This window comes from Heterocephalus glaber, unplaced genomic scaffold, assembly GCF_053883595.1.
Source record: "Heterocephalus glaber isolate CG9 unplaced genomic scaffold, H.glaber_assembly_v1.0 deba00001687, whole genome shotgun sequence".
NCBI lineage: Eukaryota > Metazoa > Chordata > Mammalia > Rodentia > Bathyergidae > Heterocephalus > Heterocephalus glaber.
In genome coordinates, this window is record NW_028258412.1 from 467,855 (window position 1) to 495,720 (window position 27,866).

Genomic DNA, 27,866 nt, shown 5'->3' on the forward strand with positions numbered 1-27,866 from the left:
TAGCGTCCTAGTATCTGCCCTGTATATCTGCAAAAAATATACAATTATAAACACATTCAACAGTTTTATGACTGGATTCCAATGTTAAATCCAGATCTGTGCTAGTAAGAGACTCCTGGCAGATATACCAAGAGAAACAAGAAAGAGGGGGACCATCTTCACAGGGAAAGTTGAATTCAGAGCCAAAAGTACTAAGGCAGACCATTATGACACTTAACGGTGATAAAGGGTGCAATTCAGAATGAAGAGCCATGACTGTCTATTTGGAAAATAAACAGGTTTATCCTTCATAAAGCAAGAATAAGAGGAAAGTGGCTATGATAGTAGAATAACTGGTACCAGACCAGTCAATGGGCTTTAAACCACCATAAAAGTGAGCAAAATATGCAAGGTAACTTTTACAAGCACTGGACAGCAAGCAGAGGAGGCTTCTGATGATGTGAGCCTCTCAGTGTTCTCTGCCCCAGGGACAACATCCTGGCCAAAAATCCAGGCAGAACATAGTACTCACATTAAGCTGAGAAGGCAAATATCAGAATTTTGGGCAATGCTGAAATCTGTGATAATGTGGAGGAAGGGAGGTAAATAGGGTACATAGTATGTAAAGGACTTTATGTGGGGTTCCTCATGAGTCCTTGAGGGCTAGTTTGCATAAGCCCAGGGCAAACTGCACAGGGCTTAGCAGAGAGTGGTGCCAGAGGGTCAAATGGACAGGTAAGAGAGGTCAACTAAGAGCAACTGAGATGTCACAATGGCCTGGCTTCAGGAGTAAGGATTCCACATGGAGTAAGGTCTGCTATAGACATAATAGAACAAAGCTAGAAACCATGCCTCAGCAAGGTCTGAAAGGAGGCAGAGTGTGGGCTCCTTTATAGAGGAGCCTAGGAGTGGCTTTCTACACCCTTGACCTAATGAAGCACAAACCAAGCTTACACAAGTCCAAGGTGACCAGCCAGTAACTGAACTTCCTGCCAGAAAAAAAGCAAGCACTGTTCAGAGCAAGATAACAGACTTCAGAGTCTCAATCATATATTATTTATATTGTCCAGCACACAAACAAAAAATTACTAGATGTGCAAAGAAGCAGGAATATATGATCCACAGGGCAGGGTGGGGGGAACCCGACGGGGATGGGACTGGTTAATAGAAGCTGATGGCATAGATGTTGAATATATTAGATAAAAACTTGAAAGAAGCTATTTAGATGTGTTTTTTAAAATTAAAGGAAAATGCATTCAAATAATTATAAAATAATTTATCTGGATGAGTGTACAGAGAAATAGAAAAATAATTTCAGGACTGGGGATTGAACCCAGATCATCTGCAGCGCTATATCCATATCCATCTTTGTTTTCTTTCTTCCTTTTTTTTGGTACTGGGGATCGAACTCAGGTCCTTGTGCTTGTGCAGCAGGCGGCAAAACCACTGAGCTAAATCCCGGCTGGCTGGCTGGCTGGCTTGCTTGCTTCCTTCCTTCCTTCCTTCCTTCCTTCCTTCCTTCCTTCCTTCCTTTCTTTCTTAAGACACTGTCTCATTAAGTTACTCTCATTATGTTATTAAACTGCCCAGGCTGGACTCTTAACTTGTGATCCTCCTGCCTCAGCCTGTCACATTAGGATTACAAGTATGTGCTACCATGCCAAGAAAGAAGTGCAAATTATAGAAAATGTAGAACTGAAAATCTCAATAACTGAAATAAAAAATTTATAGGATAGGGTTAATAGCAGATTGGAAATTATTTTTTTTAAAAGTTGGTGAGCTAGAAGACAGATCAATAGAGATTATTCAAACTGAAGAAGAGAGAAAAAAAAAGACTAAAGGAAAATCAGTAAACAGAGCCTCAGGGACCTATGTAACAATATCACTGTCTAATTTACTTAAGTCACAGCAAGTAGCAAAAGTGAAAATGGTCAAGGAAAAAATATTTGAAGAAATAGTAACTAAAAACTTCTCAACTTTAATGAAAACACCAATTTATAGATCAAAAGCTCAGCAAAACTCAATCACAATATGAAAAAAAAATCTAAGCACAATCATTTCAAACTGCTGAAAACCACAAATAAAGGGAAAATCTTGGGCACAGCCATGGAATCAGGCATACTATGCATGGCAATAATAAGTATCACAAATTCTCACTGGAAACAATAGAACAACATCTTTAAAGTGCATGAAGAAAAATAAAATTATCATCCCTAAATTCTAATCCCAGGATTCTTAAAAAAAGGAAGATCTGCTCGCTTTGGCAGCACATATACTAAAAGAAAATGAAGGAGAGGAGCTGGAGGTGAAGCTCAGTGGTAGAGCACATGCTTAGCATCCTTGAGGCCTAGAGTTCAATCTCCAGCATCAAAAAATTAAGTAAGTAAATAAGTAAATAAATAATAAAAAATGAGAAATAAAGATATTTTCTAGATAAACAAAAGCTATAGAACCCCACCCCAGCCCCACGCCAGCAGAACAACACTACAAAAAATGCTAAAAGATAGTCTTGTAGCTAAAGGGATTTAATTGCAGATAGAATTTGGGTCTACAGGAGAGTACCAGAAATGGTAAGCAGGTGAATAAATAGAAAATACCGTGTTTTAGCCAAGTGTGGTGGCCTACCTCTGTAATCCAGCAGTCTGGGAGGCTGAGGCAGGAGGATCACAAGTTCAAACCCAGCCTGGGCAACTTAGTGAGATTCTTGTCCCCCAAAAATAAAAAAAAGGGGAGGGCTGAGGATGTAGTTCAGTATTAAAGCCCTGGTTCAGTCCCTAGTACCACAAAACAAAACTGCGCTTTAAACATAATTTCATAAGTTTTTTAAAAAGATAACTGATGCTTTAAAGCAAAATTAATATTGCAAGAAGTTTCTGATGTGTACAAAAGTAAAATGTATAGCAATAGCAGAATAATGGATAGGCAGGGTAGGTAAATGGAGTGGTACTAGTAAACTGTTATTACATTTGACAGGTGGGATACGGACAACACTGACTATGCAGGTTTTGAAAAGGATGCAACTGTTAATCCATAAGCACATTCAGGAAGAAAAATAATAAGAGGCATAGCTAAGAAGTCAAGCAAGGAAATGAAAGTCATACACTGCATAACAATTTTTTGGTCAATGATGAACCATATATATGATCGTATAAGCCATGTAGCCTAGGTGTACAGATATAGGTAGGCTATACCGTTGAGGACTGTATAAACATACTCTATGGCAGCGGTGGTGAACATGTGGCACATGTGCCACATAAGCCATTTCTCATCATTACCTAACACGCAACTATATCTTATGAACACAAGAGAAGGTAGGAAAGGAGCACAAAAGGGTCAAAAACAGAAGTAACACATGTTAAGCAAATATCAATATAGCAGACTTAATCCCAAATTTATCAATAACTACATTAAATGCAAACAGGTTACATGCTCCAATTAAAAGACAGTGTCAGAAAGGATCAAAAAGTAAGATACAACTGCCTGCTGTCTACAAAAGATGCTTTTAAAATATAGAGATCAAAATAGGTTGAAAATAGCAGCACAGGACAAGATGTACCACACAAAGCGCAATCCTAAGAAAGTTGATGCCACTACTCAGTATCAGACCAAGTGGATTTCAAGACAAAAAACATTTCTAAAGATATAGGTTGTTTCAGGCCTGGGAATGTGGGCTCAGTGGTTGCCTAGCATGTACAAGCCCCTGGATTCAATCCCCCGCACCACAAAGAAAACCCCAAAAAACAAAAGAGGGAGGGAAGGGAAAGGAGGGGGAGAGAGAGCGAGAGAGCGCGCACTCAAGACAGAGAGAGAGAGAGAAAGAGATTGATTTCTTAATGAGAAAAGGTCATTGGGTCATTTGCCAGAAGGAGGCAGCCATCTGAAGTGCTTACATACCTAATGGCAGAGCTTCAAAAATCATAAGCAAAATGCACAGAACTAGAGGAAGTACAAGCCTGTTCACAGTCACAATCAGAGATTTTAAGACCCTTCCCACAGTAGCTTGCAGAAACTAGACAAAAAGATATTGGTAAGGATACTGAAGACTTGAACTACAGACTGCCCAGAGTGACCTGAGTTATGCTGATAGAAGACTACACCCAACAACTGTGGAACACCTGGACTCTCCAAGTACATGTGGTCTGCTCCCCAAGACATGTGCGGGGCCAAACAGCAGCCTCCATAAATTTCTAAACGTTGAGTTTGTATAGGGAACATTCACTGACAACAGAATTAAACTAGATTAAAAATATCTACAAAAGCAACAAATATTTGGAAATTAATACTTCTAAGGAGCCTATGGATCAAAGAAGAAATCACAAGAGAGAAAATACTTGGAACTGAATTAAAACAAAGCACACCATGCTGAAATGTGCAGGGCAGACCCACAGCGGAAGGTGCTTAGGGTGGGAGCTGATATCCTTACAACCTAGCAGAAACAGAATCCAGAAGTATGGAACCCATACTACCTTCTGAGCGTGATACAACTGACACACACTTGCACACCCCAAGGCCAACAAAAGGTCCCACTGAGGAACAGCTAAAGAATGGCCTGAAATGTAAAAGTGCCCCAGCAACATTCATGGTACAAGCAATCATGAGTGGGAGACCCAGCTCCACATGACACATCTACATCTGAAAGGCCAGGGAGGTGAAAGGAAGAGGACTAAAAAAACTAAAGCCTGTCAAAGGAAATAATAATTAAATAAAACATGGCCTGAACCATATTCATAGTTGGGTTTTGGGGCAAAATCCCTTTCCAGAGATAATGAAGGTAACTAAAAAAAAGCCTGATTCACCAGGAAGATAACATTTTAGACTTGCATACTGCTAAGGTGGCTTCCAAAAACAAAAAGCAAGAAAGAACAGGACCTTGGGGAAAGGTAGCAGGATGGGCATGGCACAACATTCACCTTCACCTTCACCTTCAGGGCTCTGGCCACCGCGCATCAGGCAGACGTGGCTGACCCAGAGTCTATTTGTGCAGCTCTGTCCACCAGCACCCGGCACTTTCTTTTCAAGCACATGTGGAATACTTATGCTAACTGGAGGGGCCCCCCGCATTTCAAAGAACTGATATCATTCAGACCTTGCTGTGACCACAATGTAATTGAGTTAAGAGTTTAAAAATTAAAAGATAATGGGGGGAGTGTCCTCCAAACATGTGGAACCATAAAAACACTCTAATCAGCTCAGCAGCCAAAGAACAAACAAAAACAAGGTCCCCTTAGAAGTGAGGGATAATGAAGACAATGACATCTTGTGGTGTGGGACCTAGCTGGAAGGTATGCGGTGGGAACCCTGCCACAGGAAGGCTGGGAGGCAACAGGTTACAGACGCAGTGCAAGTCAGAGTGACCCAGTGAACACAGAGAACACTGGAGGAAGGAAGAAGACAAAAACAGAAATGAGGAATCAGAAAAACACAGAGCTTCAAGGATCAGCAAAGATAAGATGGATCAGTAACAAAAAGGGACAGTACTATGAATTGATAGATATTTACAGATTCATCACACACAACTACAAAATGATCTTTAAGAAAATATTCTGAAAATATTTTCACCTATAATTCCCTAGAAAAATGCAACTTCCACTAAAAATCAAGAAACCTAAATAAGTTCGTCAAGAAAACTGAACCTTCTCCACAAAGAAAATTCCTGCCCACAGTGGTATAAGCAGACTAACCCGTGGCCATTCAAGAAGCTGATTCCTAGCTGGGCATGGTGGTTCATGCCAGTAATCTCAGCACTCAAGAGGCTGAGGCAGGAAGGTCGGAGGCCATCCTGGAATATAGAGCAAAACTCTGTCTTTAACAAAAAAGAAGCAGATTCCTGGCTAGAGCATGTGATTCAGTGGTACAGCGCTGTCCTAGTGTGCGTGAGGTCCTGGGTTTGATTCCCAACACTGCAAAACAAAACAAACAACAAAGAAAATTCTCCCTGCCCAGACATATCCATTGACCTCTTAATTCTGGTCTCCTGACACCTCCATACCAACAGCGAAGCCAAGCACAGAAAGGGGCTTGTGCTGATCAGTCTGCAGCCCCGAACTGCTCTGACTGAGCCAGCAGAGTAAGATGACATGCTCTGTTTTGTGTTTTTGTTTTTGTGATACTGTGGATTGAACTGAAGATCTTCACACTGAAACATCCCCAGTCCCGTTTATTTATTTTAATTTTGAGATAGGGTCTTGCTAAGTTGCCCAGGTTGGGCTTAAGCTTGCAGTCCTCCTGCCTCAGCCTCTCAGAGTGCTGGATTACAGGTGTGCACCACCTCACCCAGATGGACTTTTTTTTTTCTTTTTTAGACAGGATCTTGCTATAGTGCCCTGGCCAATCTTGAAGTTTTGGGCTCAGACAATCCTCCTGTCTCAGGCTCCCAAATAGCTGGGACTATAGGCATGTGCCATTGTGCTGGCTTTATTTGGTTGTTTTGATATTAATGAAAAAATATTGAACAATGCAATCCACTAAATTAATAGCATGGAGAAGAAAAGTCACGAGTCTGAGAGATGCAGTAAAAGCATTTGGTAAAATCCAGCACTCACCCATGATATAGACTTTTCCTCTACCCCCCTGAAGAGAACCTGCCTGCAACCTACAGCAAACTCAGCCTCCCTGTCAGCTCAGCGCAGTCCCTCCAGGACATCACATGTCAGGGTCTGGCTCCAACCAGCATGATCCTCACCTCACCTATCTCCCCTCCTGCCACACTGTCCCCACTACCTCAACGCCTACTCCACATCTCATAGCCAAGGACCCCCGCCAGCCCAATCTGCCCTTCTAGCTGCCTCTTGAGTACCCAGTTCCAATCCATGAATGTGCCAACATCCCCCAGCCCACCAACCCTGATCGTCTTTCATGGCCCTGCTCTTCTCCCACTGCCCACTCTGCCTTACTGTTATTTTCATTGGGCAGAGTCCTGGCTGTGAGCGCTTGTGCTTCCTGCCTGTACTTGCTCACAAGCTGCTGGACATGCTGCAGAATACACGGCTGTTGACTCTGTGACCACAAGGCCAGGTGGCCCTCAGTGTACAGAGTGCCCAGCTCTTGGGCCACACTCTTTCCTTTCCACACCACCTCTCTGCCCAACATACACAGGCTGGTCTTGGGAGCATTCCCATGATGCTGTAGTGCACATGTGGCTAGGAACCAGGTCAGCAGGGTGCTTGACATCACGTTATCCTTTTCTCTCCTGTGATTGCTGCCCTGGGTCAGTGGCAGAGAGGAGACCCCTGGGAGCCAAGCAGTGGGCCTTGCTGGGGCCCACCCAGGGCCTTGCTATTCCCTCTTCATAAGAATTTCCTAACTATGATGCTTCCCAGAGAGAGGAGAGCTGCTTTCAAACCTGCACCCTGGTGCTGAACACACAGAGCCAAGGGTTAGGGAGAGTTCAATGGAACCCTGCACTGTGGTCTTCACAGGCAGGAGGTAGGTGGCAGGGAGCGGGCAGCCCACACTGGCTTTCCCACACCTCCATGCAGTATCTGTACCTGCAAGGGGCTAAGATATCCAGCTCCTGCCCAGGGGCTTGGCTGTGCTAAACCACCAGCTGGTGGGAATAGGAGTGACTCCATACCTACTGAAGCCACTCTTGGAAATGGGTGAGGGCATCAAGGCAGAGACAGCCCAGCAGGAGGACCAGGTTCCTGGCAGGCAAGAAGGGAGACACTGGAAGCCTGCATGGGGACCTGGACATTGGTGTCTGTCCTGGGGGCAGTGTTTCTGAGGACCAGGCCCTGGGAAGATGCAGGGAGACTAGCCAGAGCCCTGTGACATGGACACCAGGCTGGACTGTGTCTAAATCCTGAGGCAGTTCTTGTTTCCTGATATAGTGGACGTGGTTACTCTAGGTGTGCAGAGCACTCAGCCTAGTAGTTCCTGCCCTGGTAGCTCTGCTGTTCCTATTTAAAGGGAATTCTCCGCTGAAGCCAAGGAGAGAGAAGGTACTGGCCATAGCTCTGGTACAGCTGGGATGCTGACTGAATGCAATGAGGGGAGAGCACGGCAGGTTTGCTCCCAGCTCAGGGCTGACAGGGGTGGAGGAGCCTCATTATTACTTAAAGACCTAAAAATACTACTGGCTATAAATCAGTCCCTGCTTCAAGGCTGTGGGCCCTGCCCCAAGTGTAGGAGGAAGGAACAGGGCCTGTGTACCACCTGTATCTGACAACACCTAAGGCCCAAACCTGATAGCTAGCAGGAAAGCCACCTCAGTAAGGCTGGCATGTAGCTTTGATGTCATCAAGTGTCCCCGAAGCCCCCCCTAGGCATTGTCCTGAGCAGGTAGCCTCCTGGTCACTATTATGGGCCCCTGCTGCGCCCCAGCCAGGCCTGGGACCCTCCAGGAAGGATCTCTGGCCACCAGTGGCTCTTATAGCACATGACCTCAGATGCCAGGAATGTGAGGCACAGCCGCCATCTGGTTCTGATTACCCACGCTCTGCACAGGAACCTCATCCACATCTCTGCTCCTAGTGCCTGCCTGGGAGAGACTGATTTGGGCTCAACAGAAGTTTCAGCAAGAGGACACAAACAAGGCACATCTGTGTCTACGTGGCTCTTGGACCAAGGCAGGCAGCCATACTGCAGTGTCATGGCATGGGTGAGGATGCTTGTGGATACCAAGGGCTCAAGGCCACCTCACCTGCTTCCAGGTGTCAAGGACCATCAGATAGCAAAGCACCCTGAATGCTTCCTCCCAGAGGCCTGAGATTTACCGAACCTGAAATCTCCAGGACCTCTGAGTCAGCACTGGATGTGATTTTGATGCCTTTGCCAGGCTGGTGGCACACAACTGTACTAGGAGGTTGAGGCAAGAAGATCATAATTTTGAGCTCAGCCTGGGTGTTTGAGTGACTTAGTGAGACCCTCTCTCAAAATAAAAAAAGACTGGAAGTATAGGTAAGTCCAAAGGCCCTGGGTAAAATTTCTAGTACCATACCAAGAGAGAGTGGAGAGAGAGAGGAAAAAGGAGAGAGAGACAGAGACAGAGATAGAGACAGAGACAGGGAAGGGAAGGGAAGAGGAGGAGAAGAGAGAAGAGAAGGCCTTCACCCTCCTCTAGGATTGTTCTCTATCACCTAGGACACCCCTCCCCCAGGAGTGCAGTGCTCAGTTGGGGGTGAGACCTCGCCTCTTCCTTTGATGTGCCTGGCTGAGCCAGAACCTACCCAGCACCCACCATCACCCCAACTACTTCCAGGCTAGAATCCCTGCCTCCCCTTCTGCTTTAACTTTTCAATTCATTAGTAGAGTAAAAGTTCATCTCGACGGGAACATGCCCCATAAATTTAAATTTTAAGTTCCAGCAGCTGTTTCCCAAACACGCCAGAAGAGGCTGAGCAGACATGGGCAGGATGGCTCCTTCCTGTGCAGGGAGCTTGGGTGGGAGCTACAGAGCTCTTGGAGAAGCTGCCTGGGCTTCAGCTCTTTGTAAAGTCAGGCCAATGAGCGTCAACTCACCGTGGGACAAACATTGGGCCTCATGGAGCAGGAGGGAGGAGTGTGAGGGAGAGCCTCCCACACCCATCTGGTGGGAACTCAGAACATGCAGACCCAGCACCCAATTCTAAACCTCCAGTTCTAAAAATGACCATCAGTATTATGGCTTTCAGACCCACTCACCACCCCAGCCCACCATTCTGGGCCTCGGATACCCCTCCTTCCAGGTAAATGCATGAGAAGCTCTACCTCTGGTGCCAGGGCCTCCAATGGCCTCTCCAAGACACTGAAGACAGACAGATGGACGGACAGACAGACAGATGGCAGATGTTTACTCTGAGTTCACCATGCTGCACACGTTGTCGTCCAAGCACAAGGTGATACCCAGGACGTGTGAACACATGCCCCACTCGCCTTGGCTCCACACTCCCATCCCCTCTTCTCTCTGGGCTCTAGTCTCCCATACCATGGAGTGAACCATGCAGGCTGGGCCACCCTGTGCTGGGGACTGTGGTCACTGATCCAGGTGTAGACATCAGCCGTTCTTGAGCCATAAAAGCTGGGATAGGCCACAAGACATTACAGGGAGATCTCCAGCAACCCTCACTCAGCCCCGAGGCCTCAAGCCCTTGCCCCATGGTCTTTCCTGCTGCCACTGAGCAACAGCCTCCTAGGGCCAGCTTGCAGACCACCACCGGGGGCCATGGCTCCGTGGAGCTTTCCATAGGTTTTTGTTTTTGTTTTTGTTTTTGATTAATCAGTTCCTTACTGGTCAAATTCCTCTGAGTTTTCACAAAGGGGCTTGGGTCTGCCTGTACTCTACGTGCCTTTCTCTAGATGGACAAGACGTGACGGCTGTTAACCTGAGGTCTGGGAGAAACCCAAACCATGTGAAGGGCTGGCCCACACCCACGCCCCCTTCCTCCTACGACAGCCTTGGACAGGCCTGCCTGCACCACCTCCAAGTGATTAATTAGCCAGGGATCTGCGGCAGCTCCTCTTCATGCCTAAATATTGTTTCAGCCTATCAGACTGTTAGTGCAGAGCAGGATAAATGAGGCCCAGGGCCCAGCGCACTGACCTGCAGGGCCTGCTGCCCATTCAGGCTCCAGACAGCCAGCGCCTTCCCCGCAGAGCCGGAGACGCCCCGGGCCTTCTGAGAGTCAAAGTCAAGGCCCATGACGGGCTCCTCGTGGCAGGAGACACGGCTGCACACCTTCCGCTCCCAGACATCCCACAGGGCCACTGATCCGTCCTCATAGCCAGCCAGAAGGAGGGGGCGGGGACTGGACTCTGCCTGTGGGGAATAGCACAGAGGTCAGAACCCAGAAGGGATTGGTCTCCAGTGAGGTTTGGGGAGACAGGGCTCTGGAGAAAGGCAAAGGTGGGGCAGCATAGTCAAGGGGCAATTTCCTGTGCTTTCCATGGAGCCAACAGTCCTGAGGCTCTGTACCCCAATACCTTCCTATGCAGTCTCCCCTGGTGCCTCTCACCACCGGCATGGGTCTGGCAGGACCGCTGCTGTGCACCCCAGGGGCTGGAAGGCACAGAGCCCAGAGTGGCACAGAGAGCCCCCAGGCCTCACATGGCCACTTCTCACCAGCCCTGAGACCTGACACCTGCCAGCACTGGTTTATGCTTGAAAGAGGAGGCACTGGGCACCCACCAAGGCCTTGAGAGCTGTTAGGGACCCATTTTCCTGCTTCCTGTCCTGGCCACAGACTTGAGGCCACTCTTTTCTGGGGCTGGTCACCTGTTTAGAATCCCCAGCCAGGAAAATCACAAGCTCCATCTCTGTGAAAAATGAACTTTGTGTGCTTCATCAATGTGTCTGCGGAAGCCCCCAGCCCTGGAAGCCTGGTGTTCGTGGAACTCTAGTGGCCCTTGCTATCATGATGAATGAGGGTGAGGGTCAGAGGGCTCCGTGCCCTGGGCAGATGCCTCGTTTATTTAGCCTCTGAAACAACTACAGAAGAGGAGCGCTGCAGGATTCCAAGTCACCCTGGGGGACGCAGCCATCAGTCCTGTCACTAAGCAGAGGCCCAAGAGAAACCTCACATGGCTGAGCAAAGACTGGTTTAGCCTGGGGATTTAGCTCAGTGGTGCCTGGCAAGTGCAAGGTCCTGAGTTCGATCCCCAGTACCAAAAAAAAAATAGACTGGTTTAGTCAGAGGCCCAGGACACATATCTAACCAGTCGATGACAGCCTCAATGGCACAGGGTCCTCAGTGTCAGAAAGAGAAACTGAGGCTGGGGGTTGTGTGATGAGAGCGGGGAGAACCATGTTTGGGTTGGAGGATGCCTGTCAGATGGTGAGAACAACACAGTCACTGGGCATGCACACGGGTACAGCAAACCTATCAAGGCCAGAGCTGGTACAGAGGAGGCCACCACATATCCCTAAAAATAGCTTGTAAGCTGACTATGTCCTGACAATACTTTAAATTCACAAACACAAAACAGGAGAGGGAAGGAGGAAAGGAGGCACAAGGCTGCTGTGCATCCTCTTGGATGGTTCCTCTCAGGCATCACCTGGAGTTGTCCTCCCCTATTAGTGGAGCCCAAACTGTGCTCTTGGACTGTGACTCTGAGATGCAGGACTCTCCCGAGTTTCCAAGTGTGCCCAGCACCCCACACTAGTCCGGCCTCCATCCTGCAGAAGGCCTGCCTATGCAGCTGCATTGTTCCTATGCTGCCATTACAGGGAAGAGGCCCATGTTGATGTTTTTCAGATTACTTGCTCAGAGATGACTCGTGCAGGCTATGCTACTCCTCTCCCATATGTGGACGGAAGGCACATTAAACAGGCAGGCTGTCCACATGGCAGCACCTTGTGGGCAGACACACTTCTCCAGACGGGTCACTCTGGGCAAGCAGCCCCACTGGGGTCCAAGGAAGGGTCAATGCCAGGTGGGAGAAGCCTGGAACCCCCTGCAGCCTAACTAGGAACAGATGTTAGCCCCTGCCACCAGTCAAGGTGTGGCCACCTACTGCACCCTGCCTCAAAGGCCAGCTTCAAAGAATTCACCTGGGGCTACTGAGAGTCACTCCCTTGGGGCACTGTGCTCTGGTGGCGCCCAGTCCCAATCCTAGCAACCTTGGCTGAGTCTTCCCCTTCCATTCCCCGCTGGACTCTTTCCGTGTTTTCTGAGTTGAAGTCTCCAGGAACTCCTCTTATCACTGACATTGGTTCCAGTCAGTTTCTGCATTAAACCGTGGCCTCTGACAGGTTCCAAGCACCACAGCTAATTCAGGGGCTATGTGTGACTACTCATCTGTCATGGTTCCATGGGATAGCTGGAGACTTCAGGCTGTTCTGGAGGTGCCTGCCCTGTGGTTTTAGCCACCTAGCTCTCTGCTGTACCTGGAGTCCCTATGGCCTCCCAGTGATAGATTCCATTGGTCAGATAGTAAGTACTCCCATGTGCTGCCCAACCTCTGTAGGCATGAGGATCTGAAGTCACCCCTATGTGCTTTTCTCTGGCTCTTCCCTTCTCCCTCAACTGAGACCTGGAGACAAAGACTCACTCCACAGCTCCTCCTGTCCCCTGGTATGCAGCATCTGGGTTCCCATGAGGAGCAGCCAATTCTCTGCACTCCAACTTGGGAGGGGTCAGCTAGAGTGCCCTCAAGATTAGGGGCTGCTCTGAAAGCTGGTGCCAATGATGCTGCCTCAAGCCTGATTTACATCCTGGCGTTTTATGCAGTAATTATTCTAATAACACAGATTGGTTGTTTTGAGTTGCAAATAAGAATAGACTAAGTGTTGCAGAAAAAACACCAAGTCTGGTCACTTTGCCACACTTAGATTAAGTTTACAACCTAGACTTACAGCCTGGGGAGAAAAAAGGAACACTTGAAGTTAATGTGGGCTTTTCTTGAGGCTTCACGTTGGATCTGTATTACCAACAAAACTGATTTGTCCTTCTGTCAGCTATATTAATTACCTTAACAAGTTTGTACATCCCTTTCTACACATTTTTCGGCTGGAATTTTTACATGATTACATAACATCCCACATTTCCCAGGCAGCAGAACAGGAGTGGGAGCAGCCAGAAGCTCCTGCCCCAAGACCTGAGAGCACTATGGTTACTGCCTGGAGCACTTCTGCAGGGGCTGGCTGGGAGGTGGGGTGGAAAGACCTTCTCTTCCCAGGGACACACCCATGAGCCCTCAGAGAGCCCTGTCTGGACACAGGGAGGACAGGGACCCAGGCTCTGTTGCAGTCCCTGAGGCATGACCACAAATCTGGCTCCAGGAGCTTTGCTGTTTTAGGTGAGTCTCTCCAAAGTCCCCCCTCAAGCCCCCTGGGCTTCTCTCTAAGAGGCTGAGTGGAAGAGGCAGTACCCCAGGATCAGCTTATTGGAGATCTCAAATTTCAACTGGAACTTCTCAGTCAAGAAACTGCAGGGGAGGAGCCAACTGGCAAGAAGGCCATCAGTTTTTCTTCTCACATGGACAGACTGAAGCACAGTATCAAGGTAGGGTCTCTGAGAGTCCCTGTCCTGGGGGGTTCTTGTGGGGCATGCAGATATCTCCTAACTTAATCTAATTCTTTAAAAAAAAGTTCAAAGAGGCTTCCTCCTGACCACTACCCAGAACAGTGTAGCTCTCAGCACTGAACAGCAGTAGGAAGGTGGTGCAGGGATCACCCACTGCTCCTGAGAGGGCACTAGTCGATGACTTACCCACCATGATTTCTACACCAGTGAAGAGGCTTGAGGCTGAGGCTTCTGGGACTCTTTGGAAACTAACACCCTAAATCATTTGCTTTGGTGCCCCAGCCATGAATGGCCCCAGGAGAAGACACTCAACAGCTGAACCAGCTGTGCTGGGGGTGTGGCAGGAGCAGGCCTTACTTTGAGAAGGGCTGGGACTGTCCCTCCCACATCCAAGACTGTGACTCCCACTTTGGCCCAGCTTTGGCTGCCAGCTCAGAAGTGCTCCTGACTTTCTCTAACATGAAAGTATAATAGAAAAAGTAGGAAATGGCTGCAGGGAAAGTCATTGTGTTAAGCCCATTCCTACTTCTAAGAGGTAAAGAGGCAACAAAAATTAATCCCAAGCATGGCAAGGGCGGCGTGGGCTTGCCGAGGTTAGTCAGCATTTTCCCTCCTGGGCTTGGCAGTCTGAGATCCAGGCAGACAGAGGAAGGGCACACGTTCCCCCAGGGAGTGGGCCAGGCAGCTGACCTGACAGTTCCCTCCTCATGGCCACCAGCAGGAGGCATCCCAGAGGGAGGATGAACAATCAGAGCTGGGGATTTACAGGAGCCCTTTCAAAGCAACAGCAGCCGCTGGCAGAGGAAGCAGAGGTTCGGCAGAGGATACTGGAGCCACAGAAAGTGGCCTATGTGTGTTCTCTGAAGGGAGTATTGCCCCATTGATTTGACGACAAATCAAACCCTGAATGGGGCCTGACTCATGGCTGGCAGGCGTGGTTGCAGGGCGGGGCTGCCACACGCTTGTCTTACCTGCCACAGCCCCAGGCACATGGGCATGCCTGGCTTGGCATCTGCCTCCGGCTTCAGGGTGCACACTGACGTTTTGGATGGCATCTCCAGAATCTGAACCTGACAGTAAGAAAACAAGTTGATTTGGGCCGAAGCCAAGTCAAGTTTGTGCTATACAAACAAGAGACTTTTAAGGCGATTAGCCAAGGTTGCAGCAAGTTTCTGTCTGCTCCCCTCCCTGTGGGACCTGGGAGGTGAGTCTCCTAATTAGGCTTTACAGGCTCGTGGGCTTGGGTGCTGCAGGGCCATTGTGCAACAAATGCTCACATCATTCCTGAGTGACCGGCCTGTCACAGACTGGTGGCTGTCTATGGCCTCTCTCAATTTTGCCATCAGGGTGGAACAGGCCTGTCTCAGCCAGCCCTAACTTAGCCTGGTCATTCTCCCTCCTCTGCTTGTTTCCTTTCTCGATGTAGGTTTTTTATACAGGAACCACTCTATGCAATCTCGGGAGTATCACACAGGAGCACCTAAGATCCACCATCAGTCTAAGAAATGAGCAAGATGTGGACTCCAAGAGCAGCTCCATTTGGTCCTTGGCTTTCCAGGCCCTGATTGCTGTCCTGCATATCTAGGCTGCCTGGGTGCTGGGTCCTCCTGCACCTGGGCAGGAAGGGGTGCCTTGTGGCCCATAGTCAGGCCTCACAGGCCTGAAATCAACCTGAGTGAGCTGCCCATCTACTGACTAGCCAGAACAGACTCTGCCCAGCACCATCCCTAGGGGATGGTTAAGGCTGTGAGGAGCAGACTTAGTCACTGGAACACCACAGAAAGGAACTGGGCCCCTAGCTGTCCTGTGTCCCTAAGTGCCTGGTTACCCTCAACTACTTAGTAGGAACAGGGCACCCCTTCCTGTGAGCTCGGAGGAGCAGGGTGCTCCCACATGACACTGCAACACAGGGCCAGCTAAATGTTCCCCTGCCTTGTGTTTGTAATGTTGAGTGGTTCTACTGCCAGTTAGGTATGTCTGTGCCCTCTGCCATGACTCTATGAACTAGGGTAAGGGATGTTGGCCCAGAACTTACTTGTCTACCAATAATGTGTCAAGAATATCAACGTCCAGCTAAACTTGACAGAAAGGCTAGCCAACACTGAGGATTCCCTGGTTTACATATGAGGAACCTGTAGTCCAGAGAGGTTGGGATGTCAACTGGATAGAACTCACACTAGCCGGTCTGGCCTTTCAGGCCAGGCTAGCAGACAATGTCTGAAGGGCCAGTGCCTGGGCCCCTGGTTCTGAGTTACATGTCCCATATGTATCCTGGAGGGTTGTGCCCAGGCAGCCTCTAGGCAGGACAGAGGGATGAACACACAGCCCAGTCCTTTGGCTAGAGAGTCCTGTTGACATGCCCATGTCTGACAGATGGACCCGGTTGTGGTACCTCTGGACAGAGTGCTCTCACCAGGGTCCCCACAGTGGCTCACCTTTGGACAGCTGGGCCTCTGCCCTTGCTGTGCACCACAGCTCTGTCCCACCTACTGCAGAAGTTGAGTCTTGCACCCACATGACACACACATGAACACAAAGTGTACATACACATTCAGGTACACGTGCACACAAACACACATGTGTCTATACATCTAAGGCTGAGCCATGTGGGGACCCTGGTGAGAACACTCTGCCAAGATCCAGGAGAACTAAGGTGAGGCCAGAGCAACAAGGGACCCAGGAGAAGCCGGAGGTGGGGCTCTGAGCCCCTCTCTACTTTCTGCAGGAATAATATAGACTCTATTACCAAGTTTCTCCTTGTGGAATCAGCTGTTGTCACTGTGTGAAGAGCTATAGGTACAAACCACAGCCTGCAGGGAGTGGGCACTGGGCCAGGGTTGAGCTATGACCCAAATGCTGAATGCAGAAGGAGCCCTCAGTATACACATGTTCCTGGGGTATCTGGGGGAAGGCAGAAGTCACAGGACAAGTAGTCTGCATAGCCCACAGCTTATGAGTAAGGGCTGTCCTGACCTGTGGGCTCAGGAAGACCCCTTGGGTGGCAGTGCAGAGGTGCTTGAGGACAAGGGGCCAGGCGTTTATACAGCAAATCTGCTTTTTGGCTAGAAGAGGGGGTGAGGGTAAAAACCAGGCCAGCTCTGAGGGTCTAAGCTGGGAAGTACAGGAGGGAGTATGGGAACAGCAGCTTCTTGAGTCGCCATCCTTCATGCAGTAGAGAGCCCAGGACCTGGGCATCAAGGGGCAGGCATGCAACCACCTGGCCCAGGGACCGTGATCCAGGTTTTGTGCTGTCAGAGGAGGAGTCCCTGGTCTTGCTGTGCTCAGAGCCTACAGACACTTTCCATCTGGCACCCAACTGCAATTTTTGTTTCCAGAAGGAAAATTCTGGGTTTGGACAAGTGTGGCCACCCAGACAGCTAAGCAGGGCAGGAGTGTGCTCCCCAGGCACTGTCTGGGCATAGGCTAGCAATGCTTTTCCAGGGCTCAGTCCAGGCATATTCCAGGTGGGAATGTGGAAAACAACCATTTTCCCAGGATGTCCAAGGTCCCCAGACTGACTGTTCCTGAAAAATACCAATGCTGCCTGTACTGGGAGAACTGGAAACAGGAAGCTGGTTAAAACCACGCAGGGGATGGCTTCCAGGGAGGGAAGTTGCAGGCTAACCATGCACCAGGCAGCGGCCTGGGTATGACTGAGATGAGAGCACATGGAGGATGGCCAGCAGCACCGCCCTTGGGAATGAACTCTCTCGAACCTCAGGATGGCATTTCATGGGTCTGCAGCTGGGGAGAAGCTGGCACCACCTGCTCCCACCATCCAGGAAGAAGCATGCCCCCTCCTTCTCACATTAATAAAAATTTTAACAGGTTTTTGGCAAACTAGCAAGAAAAGTGCACGTAGCTAATTGGTGATTTAAATGTAATCATGAACAAATAAATGCCCGTTCCTATCTCATTATTTATGAACCGGCTCTACTTGAAGACAAAAATGACTTCTTGAGTGGGGCCAAGCCTAACCAAGTATACGGGGCCTGACGTGCCAGCACTGGGGGGAGTTTCCCTGACTAGCACCACTGACCACAAAGGACTGTGGGCCTACAAGGGGATGGACAAAAGCCCCTTCCCAGCCTCTTGCCCCTGAAGCAACAGTCCCGCACACTTATCAGGCCTGACAATCACCACTCTTAGGTCCTTCTCCACTCTCTCTTCCCTAAAGCTGGGCCTGTGTCCTCACCATCCCCTTTATGCTGTCCTCTGCCCTGACTTCCCACATTGTACCTTTATCCTTGTATTCTGGGCACCCCTTTCCTTGGTGGACTCTGCTTCCTTTGTCCCTGGGGTGTGGACACCACTCTACAACCTGACCAGTTCCACATCACTAATACCTCCTCCTGTCACTCTGGCCTGAATGTCACCAAACAGTGACCTCCCTGCCCCTGGGAGACCTCTCCTCTATAAATTCCTCTGCTCACCTGTTCCTCAGGGGCCACGACTACCACTATAGTGCCCTGCATTCTCAATTACCAGGGCCTCAGTCTCTCATCCACTACCTCCTGCCAGTCACTCAAGTGTCCCTCCTACTTTGGCCTACATACCCAGAGGAACTCAGTGTTTCTCCTCCAACCGCCCCTGGTGGCTTTAGGTCTGCACACTCTGCTATCCCTGGCTGTTCTCCTCCATCAGTATTACTGCACTGGGTTCCAAGGGGTCCAAGGCATGAGCCCCTCCCCTTGGCCCATTCTGATTCTCACCACTGGCCTGGAAGGATGGCTCACCCTAGCCTACTTCACAGGTGACCAGGCCAAGGCAGAGCCAGCTGTGAAGAGTCTAAGGCCACTAGAGGTATAGCCAAGCAGGTGGCCCCTATGCCTACATGAAGCAGCTTTCAGAGCCTAATAGGCAGCCAGGTATGCCTCCTTACCAGGCATGCAGGACAAATACATTTGTTTAATAGAAACCCAGTACCTGATGGTTCGGGGAATGAAGGGCATCAGTAGTGCTGGTCCTCACCTCATCACTGCCCTTCCCTGGCAGTGCAAGCAGCCAGCGTGCCTGCCCCTCGGCCAGAACAGAGCTCCTGCAGAAGGCCACACTCTCCAGGCACACAGAGTCCACAATGGCATTCCGGCCCTCTGCCAGGTCCCATAGGCACAGTCGCAGGTCTCGGCCCTGACTGACAAAGCAAGAGGAAGAGGCTGTGAGACCCAATGAACACAACTGTACCATCTCAGGCAAGTATGGGCACTCAGCTCCCTAAGGGTGAAGGTGGCCACGTTTCTGGAGACAGCAGCGGTGGTGAGTATTGGACCATCTCAGGCCAGAAACTTTGGTTAAGCAAGGGCCTTTTCACCTGGCACTCATACCTGAGTCTTTACCCAAGGTGCCCAGAGCCAGCACTTACAGCAGACTGAGGACGTGGGTGCTTGATCCCCTAACCAGCCTGCCATGGCCCTCCTGCTGCTCTCCATCCCACTGATGCACAGCCTACCCTTATACCTTCCTTCCTTCTTTCTGTGAGTTAGGTTTAAAAATCCAGCAATCGGCTAGGTGTGGTAGCACACACCTATAATCCCAGCACTCAGGAGGCTGAGGCAGGAGGATTTCTGTGAGTTTGAGGCCAGCCTGGGGTACACAGTGAGTTCAAGGCTAGCCTGGGTTATACAGCAAGACCTTGTCTCAAAAACAAAAAACAAAAACAAACAAAAATCCAGCGGTCTCACACTTCATTTTTTCCAAAGTGAATTTTAAATCTATATTTATTTACCAAAAAAACAAGAAAAATACCTGATATAAGAATGCTTACAGCAGCTCTACCTATTATCATCCAAACAGGAAACAACCCTGCTGCCCTCCAACAGGAGAGCCACCTGTCCATACCTCGGAATACCACCAGCAACAGAAAGGAGCCAACTGTTGACCCATGCAACAGCCTGGAGGAAGCTCAGAAATGATTTGCTGAGTGAAAAAAGCCAGATCTGAAAGGCTACACACTTCTGTGACATTCTAGAAAAGGTATGAAATGGGTAGAGAGCCATGGGGAAAACTCCCCACGGTAGGCAGCTCTGGGCCCAGCAAGGCAACAGACTGCTCTGTGTGGTCCTGGGGAAGCAGATGCAGGACTCTGCATCTGCAAGACCCACAGAACTGCACACACACAGAGTGAACTTCACGTATGCACGGCAGAAGCATCGAACTGAGATGCTGGGAGCCCAGGAGAGACCAAACACTGACAAAGTGGGTGACACAGTGCACTGGGGATAGGGGAGCTGACCTGAAGGGTCTGGGGAGTGTTTTATCAGATACTTGAGGTTAAAGAGAAATGTAACTCCAGAAATACAGTGGCCCAAGTGGTGACTTGGTGCCTTTCCTTTTTCCTTTCTTCCTCCTCCTCCACCTCTTCCTCCTCCTGCTCTTCTTCTTCTTCATTTTTAAAATTTATTTATTTTATTTTATTTTTTTGGTTCCAAAGCTATACTTTATTCTATATTATCTATTTGGGTTTTATTATTTTTATGCCACACTTTGAAATACTTAGTATACATATTAGTACATAAAAGTTTAAAAAGGAATCTTAGTACAGGAAATACACTTAATAAATTAAACATTAATAGAAGACAGCAGGACAAGCTGTAACCAAAGAGTCTAGAAATACCCAAGCAGCTACTCTTGAGTCATATTCTTAGGTTCTAGTGACCATTTAATAAGCACATCAGCCAGGAAATCCCAGCAAAAGTTTTGATGTTTTAAAATATAAACAAATATAGATTTACTTTGCAGTGTATAAAGTGTTGATTTTTAACACTTTTTAATAGATCCACTAAAATAGAGAATAATACAAGAGATCATTAATAGAATGGTCACTCAAATCAGACTAAAATTTATTTATCCATTTATTTATTTTGGTGATACTAGAGATTGAACCCAGGACCTTTGTGCTGAGCTACATCCCCAGCTCTTCCTTCCCTTCCCTCCCTTTTCTTTTCCTTTCCCCTTCCCCTTCTCTCTCTCTCTCTCTCCCTCTCTTTAAATTTTGAGATAGGGTCTAAGTTGCCCAGGCTGGGCTCAATCTTGTGATCCTCCTGCCTTGCCCTCTCAGAGTGCTGGGATGACAGGCATGTGCCACCACAGATGGCTTAGTTTCACAGACAGGCAGCAGTTCTGAAAACTTTGCACAACCCCACTAGGGAGAATGACACATGACAATGGTGGACAGTGAGAACTGCGTTTCTCCCTCACAGAGGGGCCTGTGGGGTGACTATCAGAAACCAGAGGTCAGCAAGAGTGCATGTGTAGTCACATCCACGCACAGACAGACAGAGATGAATGTAGATATGCACAGCATGTGCCCAAGAGTCCCCCAGCATTGTGCACCCAAAGCACCTAGAAGCAACAAAACCCCTAGCACCCAGGGCTCAGTTAATCCCATTCTCCAAACACAGGAGCCAGGTTTCTGAAGAAATAGTGATGCTAGGGCCAGGGTGAGGGAAGAAACCAAGGTGAGTTTCAAGCATCTTTCAATTAGTTCCAGAAAAAAATAGAAATAGCTTACAAACAAAGTAAAAGATAGTGGCACATCAAAAAGATATGTGCCCAGGGCCGGGGATTTAGCTCAGTGGTTTCGCCACCTGCTGCGCAAGCACAAGGATCTGAGTTTGATCCCTGGTACCAAAAAAAAAAAAAAAAGATACGTGCCCAAAAGTTGGAAAAATCTGAGTGATAAATGCCAGTAATATTAGATTTTAACCCAAAGAATGAAATGAGTCTCCACAAGTCCAATTTCATGAGTAAACATATAAATAAATGAGGAAGAAGGGAAAAACTTTCCTCATGGGTTCCTAAGTTTCAATTAAAGCAGAATTCTAATGAAAAGGAAGTGAGGAGAAATGAGGAAAACAGAAAGCACCCTCTCAAAAAAAAGTCCCCATGAGAACACCCAAGTAGTAACCTGCAGGCAGAACCCACTGGTAAATGCAAACTCTAAGGAGAAGCAGGGCATTTGCGTAGGCACAAATTGCCTCCTTCCATTTATCCTTAGTTAACGGTGCTGGGTCCAAAACAGGCCCATATGTTCACGGACCTCTTGCCTTGGGGAGATGAAACTTAATTCTCCACTGAGTGTGGGCAGGACCTGCTGCTCAGGAATCCAGGAAGATACAGGTTGAGGAGCTCTTATTCAAAATTCAAAATTCTGGGTCCAGAAGAGTTTTGTATTTCAGAGTTTTTCTGATTTTAAAATGGTTACATAGGCTTTACTAGTTGAGCATTCCTAATCCAGAAATCTGAAATCTGAAGTGCTCCAAAATTCTAAATTTTTGAGAGCTGACATAATACTCAAAAAGTTTCAGATTTTCAGATTACTTGTGCTCAACCTATTGAATCTTTTTTTCCTCCTCAACTTATTGGATCTTGACAGTGGGCCCCAGCAGATACTTCCTGAACCAAATGATCAGGTCAACCTCTCGTGCAATGAGCCGTGGGGACACCATGCATTCACGGTACCCTGGGATGAGGACATTCATTTCTGTGGGTTTCCTCCCCAAACCCATAACACGCATTTAAGCCTTTGAGAACATCACAAACTCAATCTGAGGGGCATTCTGCAAAACATCTGAGCAGTACTCTTCAAAAATGTTGAGGTCACAAAAAACAAGGAATGAAATGATCTCAGAAGAGAGGGGACTAAGGAGCCAAGACAATTCAGTAGACCCTAAAACAGAAGAGACGTTGGTGGGAAACTGAAAAATTTGCCCAAAACTCCTCTGAGCTGCTACCATGCACAAACATATGAGGGACCCAGGCCTCAGAGAACCTGGCTCATGGAGGGCCCTCTTTCTGGATCTGACCTGGAGCAACTCCATACCAGGCTTTACTGTTTCTAGAGCACCTGCCAAGCTGATGTTCAAATGTGCCTGGATATTTGGAGGACTCAGACTCACACAGCCTGCATGAGACTCTGCTGGACGGCAGGGCCCAGGTGGGGAAGGCAGTCAAGCATCATGCTCATGCCTATGGGCACTGATGTGCACCAGGCAGGGAGTAAACAACCAGCTTATTCTCAAAGACAGTCACCCCTCTGTATCCATGGGCTCTGATTGTGTTAAACAACTGCAGACTGAAAATATTTGGAGAAAAAATATTGCACCTGTATTGGCTATAACTTTTTTCTTGTCATTCTTCCTCAAATAATACACTATAATTAGTTATATGTGTGGTGGCACATGCCTATAATCCCAGCACTCAGAAGGCTGAGGCAGGAGGATTGCTGTGAGTTCGAGACCAACCTGGGCTACATAGTGAGTTCAAGGCCAGCCTGAACTACATAGCGAGACCCTGCCTCAAAAAGCCAAACAAAACAAAACAAACAAGAGACAATCCCAACTTTCTATTCTGTACTCACAGGACAGTCAAGGATAGCATGGAGATGTTCGCAAGACCTCCTGCCTGGTGATGTACTTGTCCTAGGTGACCTACTTGACCTACTCAGCCCCTCCCCTGTCCCATGAGCACACACACGTGCCCATTCTTACCTGTGCCCCTCCTCACACAAGGACACTACTTCATCATTGACACCCCTAACCCCAACAACCCACAGCCTCTGTCTTGCTGTGGCCTGCTGGGCCCCACATGGAGTGCACACTACACTTGCTGTTGATCTTCACCAGCCCCCAGCAGCCTGTCACACTCCTTCCTCTTTCCACCTCTCATGTCTCCAGCATGCCCTTGTTCCCTAGAGGACACTGCCTGCTGATGAGACCTAGGCCATGTTCCTAGAGGGATGCCATGAGGATGATGCTGCACCTTCCTTAGCCATCAAAACAGGAAGCACATGATGGAACCTGCACTCCTGGTCAAGATGGTTCCCGCTGGGCCTGTCCACTGCAAAGCCCATTACCCTTGTTTGGCAAGGATTCTGTGATCCTGTGATAGGAGATATTCTGATGTTATGACAATATCCTACTCCTCAAATGACCCCAGCCTAGGAACTGGTGGGTGCCACCCTGTGTCACCCTCCCCTTTCCACATGTCTACCTCTCTTCTTCACACAGGGGAATCCCCAGCCCTCCTACCACTCACACCTTTACTGACGTGCTCAACCACAGAGCCTGTCTACCTGACGTGGCCAGCCTCTCCACCATCCTGGCCACTTCTGTAATGTCATCCACTGCTCTGCTTTTCTGGCTGCCGGTACCTCTGCCTGGCACCCTTTTTCCCTACCCATGAGCTCAGATGCCAACATGGCTGACGCTGGAAGGGAATGAGGGGGGCAACAGGACCACTAGGTCTCCATGGAAGCAGAATATGCCTCACAGTCCAGCAGTGAATTCCAGAAGAACCATGATCTAAGAACATCAGAGTTCTCAGGTGATGAGAAGGGACCTCTTTGAAAGTCTCAGGGCAGCGCTTTCCTTGAAAGACCCAGAAGCATTCACCAGGAGGGGAAAAAGCCTGGCAAATGGGACTCCATTAAAATACTTTTGTTCACTGAGGACACCATCAGGAGAGTGAAGAATGCAACCCATCAATGCTGGAGGAATAATATGAAATATAAAAATATCCATCATATCCAGAATATTAAAAAGAACTCTATCTCTGTAAGAGAAAGGCAGTCAATCAGAGGAATAGACAAGAAACCAAGAGGTATTTAAGATAGTTTCTCCAAGTGGCTGACAAACATAAGAAAAGGGTCCACTGGGATTAGAAAAAACTCAAATCAAGCACATTCAGAAGTGCCCATGTATAGGGGTGAAGTAGGCAGGGGCACACCGGCTTTGGGAGGTGCAGGTCGGTGTCTGCTGCTGACAAATCCAATGTACACAAGCACTGTGGCCCAAACATCCCAGCTCGGGATTCGGGGGCCCAACCTGCACCTAGGTGCACATGTGTACCTCTAGGCACAAGGAGACTCAGATGAGTCCTCCTGACAACTCTGTCCAACAGCCCCAAGTGGGCAACCCGATGCAAACGCACTAATGGGTACCACACAGGAAACAACTAGCTGTAGCTACACATACTGAATGGACCTTGTAGAGACTGGAATGAGAGACAAAAGTCAGAAGCAAAAGGGATTCTTTCTTACGGTTTCATTTTTCTCAAGAAAAAAAAAAAAAGATAAAACTAGCCTCTGCTTTTTTGAGACAAATATTAAGACAGTAAAGCAAGAACAAGGCATAGAGCCACCGTCTACCTCTGGGGAGGGTGGGTAGCACTTGTGAGGGTGGCAGGTCATGCTGGGGGATTTGGGGAGCTGGTAATGCTACCCTTCTCGCCCAGGAGATGGTTGCTCAGGTGCTCCCTCTGTGATAATGCAACAGTCTGCACACTCATACTTGCACTCTTCTGTAAGTACCGGTATGTTATATTTCACACTGAAAAAGGGAAAAAAAGCCCTGTCAAAGAGGCTGTATGGCACAGGTGTAGGTGGAGTTGGGGATCCTCTATCCCTTCCTAGACTTGAAAGCACACAGCCTCCTTCAAGGGCCACTTAGAGAGATGTGGCTTTCAAACACAGCTGAACACAGGCCGAGTGGAGGTAGCCTCACAGACTACAGTGTTCAGTGCAATGTAAATGCACCTGGGAATTCCACACCTGCAGTTTCCATCCAAGGCCTCCTGACCCACAGCTGAGCCTGCTGGAGAGAGGCCTCTGCAGCACCATCCTGGCTGCGAGAGGAGACATCACAAAATGCTTGCCCCAGGCTGCCCTCTGAGTGTGCCTCCCACACCAGGCCTGCCATTGTGCAACCCAGAGGACTGCTCAAGGCCACCCAGGTGTCTGGCCCCTGGAGGAGCAGGAGGTCCTTAAAGGCCTCTCAGCTGAAAACTTGGGAACATTTACAAATGGTAATTCGAGCGCCACTGGCTCAGTGGGGGTATTTAGAAATGTCTACTCTGACAATTAAGGAAACACCAAAACCACACAGAGCCCTCTGTGCCGAGGGCAAGGAGGTAAGGTTCAGTAAAGGCTCCACAAGCACGCAGGGTCAGAGCCACTGCCCTCCTGGACAACTCTGGTCCCTCAGCCCCCAACAGCCATCTTCTGGGTGGTGGCACCACGTGAGTCTGGCACAAAAGTCCTCTACAGACCATCAGGGGACAAACAATCCTGTCATCCAGGGACTAGATGCCATTGCACTCGGGTGTCTCAGGGTCTGAGTCTAGAACAGGAGGACAGGCCTATCACAGAAATGCCCTGAACATGAAGGGTGCCAAGACCCAGGAGGGAAGCATAAGCAATCTGTGGGGGGAAAAGACTGCTCAGGGAAGTGGCACTTTGATTTGGTTTCTGAGCTGGCAGCAGCAGTCCCCAAGAAGGGCAAATGTTGCTATGACTGAGGACAATACCCTGCTCTGGCAGCCAGGTAGCCCTGTAAGAGGACTTGTTATTGGCTGCCTGCACACCCTCCCCATCCCTGCCATGCCCTATCCTTCCCTCTCCCCATGGGAAGCAGAGAAGCCTCTTACCCATTTGCCCCTTCCTGACCCATCTGATGTCCCTGGGCCTGTCACCTCCACAAGGCCACAGTGACAATGCCAGAACACAACCCCAGAAACTACCAAGGGATGCTCCTGCCTCAGGATCACCGCAGGCTGCCCAGCCTTGGGTCTCTCGTGGCCCCTCATGACACTCCCAAGTTGGACTCTCTATGGCCTTAACCTATGTAGTCTCACTGGAGTGACAACTCCCTGCCCCAACTGAAGCATAGGCTGTGGAAAGAGGCATTCATGTACCGTTTGGCAGACTCTTCTCAGCAGTTAGAGGGTGGGTGGCCAGCACAGCACCTGTACACACTGCCTTGGGAAAGGCCAAGGGTACCAGAAACCCACTCTTAAGATAAACAGAGGCTGGGTTAGTGAGCACTTTGATGGGGAAGGGTCATCCCCCAGTGGGCCCTTTCAGCTTGAGGGCAGTCTAGACAAGATGCACAAGTGATTTTTAGGGTACAGAACACACACACGCACATACACACACACAGCACATAGTCTCTCATATTGGAACCAGAGCCTTAGAGGAGGGAACCTGGCTGGGCAGAAACACAGGAGATGCTGCAGGGCCACAGGCAGGGAGTTGGCCCCATTGCTGCACCTACTCAGAAGCTGAAGCAAACCACTGAGTGAGTCAAGTGGGCAGTTACAATCCAGAAAGGGATACATAGCCAGGACTCTAGCTTTCAGATGTGGCCTGCTGTGTCCACTTGGCTCCCCCCAGGCTCTTGGTCTGAGCCTATACTTGATTCCACTCCCCCAGCCTGTGGCCCATCATCTCTGCCCACCTCAAAGCCACAACCAAGTGCCCTCCATGAAGCCTGGCCTTCCCTGACATGTCACACCTGGGCTGGTAGAAGTCACCTCAGATGTTACCAGCCCCAGCACTCCAGCCTCCTGAGGTGGCACCCTCCAACCCTGCCTTGGAGCAAATAAAGGCTTCAGCGAAGATGGTAAAGCCAGAAGATGTTGGCTCTGCTCACCTCCTTGAGGATAAGGGGCTATCCTAGTATCTTCCACATGTGGCAACCAAACTGGCTGGCTGCCCCTTGACCTTTCTTTTTTTCATTCTTTTCAATTGACCTTTCAAGTCTCCTATTTCACCCTGGCAGCCAGGTGTAGTTACAAGGGCCTGTGTTGGGGTGCTCCTGACTCCCATTGGAGGCCAGGAAGTGGCTGCTTTAGGACCTCAATGAGTGCTGCTGTGACATACCTGAGAAGCTGGTGGCTCTGGGGTAGCATCTGCAGCCAAGTTACACTTTGGCCCCCATGGCCATCCAGGGTTGCAACTGTTCTCCGTGTTTGCAGGCTCCAGATATGAACAAGACCACTCTGAGACCTGTTGAGAGGAGCCCAGCACAGGTCAGGAGCAGGCACCAGAGTCAGGTGGACACTCCAAGCTTGCCCTGGGCCCCACCCAGACACCACACACGTGGCAATGAGGGCATTTTGACCACTAGAGGTTTCAGGTTAATAGTCAACAGCGCTAACTATGAATCAAGG

The 27,866-nt window shown here is 49.0% G+C and overlaps 1 protein-coding gene across 1 annotated transcript in view; it reads right to left on the bottom strand.

Moving 5' to 3' along the window:
* The window catches only part of Gnb1l (G protein subunit beta 1 like), a 33,236-nt gene that overhangs the window by 3,729 nt on the left and 1,641 nt on the right, over positions 1-27,866 (bottom strand). The window contains exons 3-6 of the mRNA XM_004843266.3: positions 27,577-27,702; positions 18,846-19,053; positions 14,891-14,989; positions 10,499-10,714 (exon numbers count right to left, since the gene is read on the bottom strand). Of these exons, the coding sequence (XP_004843323.1) occupies positions 10,499-10,714; positions 14,891-14,989; positions 18,846-19,053; positions 27,577-27,702 (649 nt within the window). The remainder of the gene's footprint in view (positions 1-10,498; positions 10,715-14,890; positions 14,990-18,845; positions 19,054-27,576; positions 27,703-27,866) is intronic.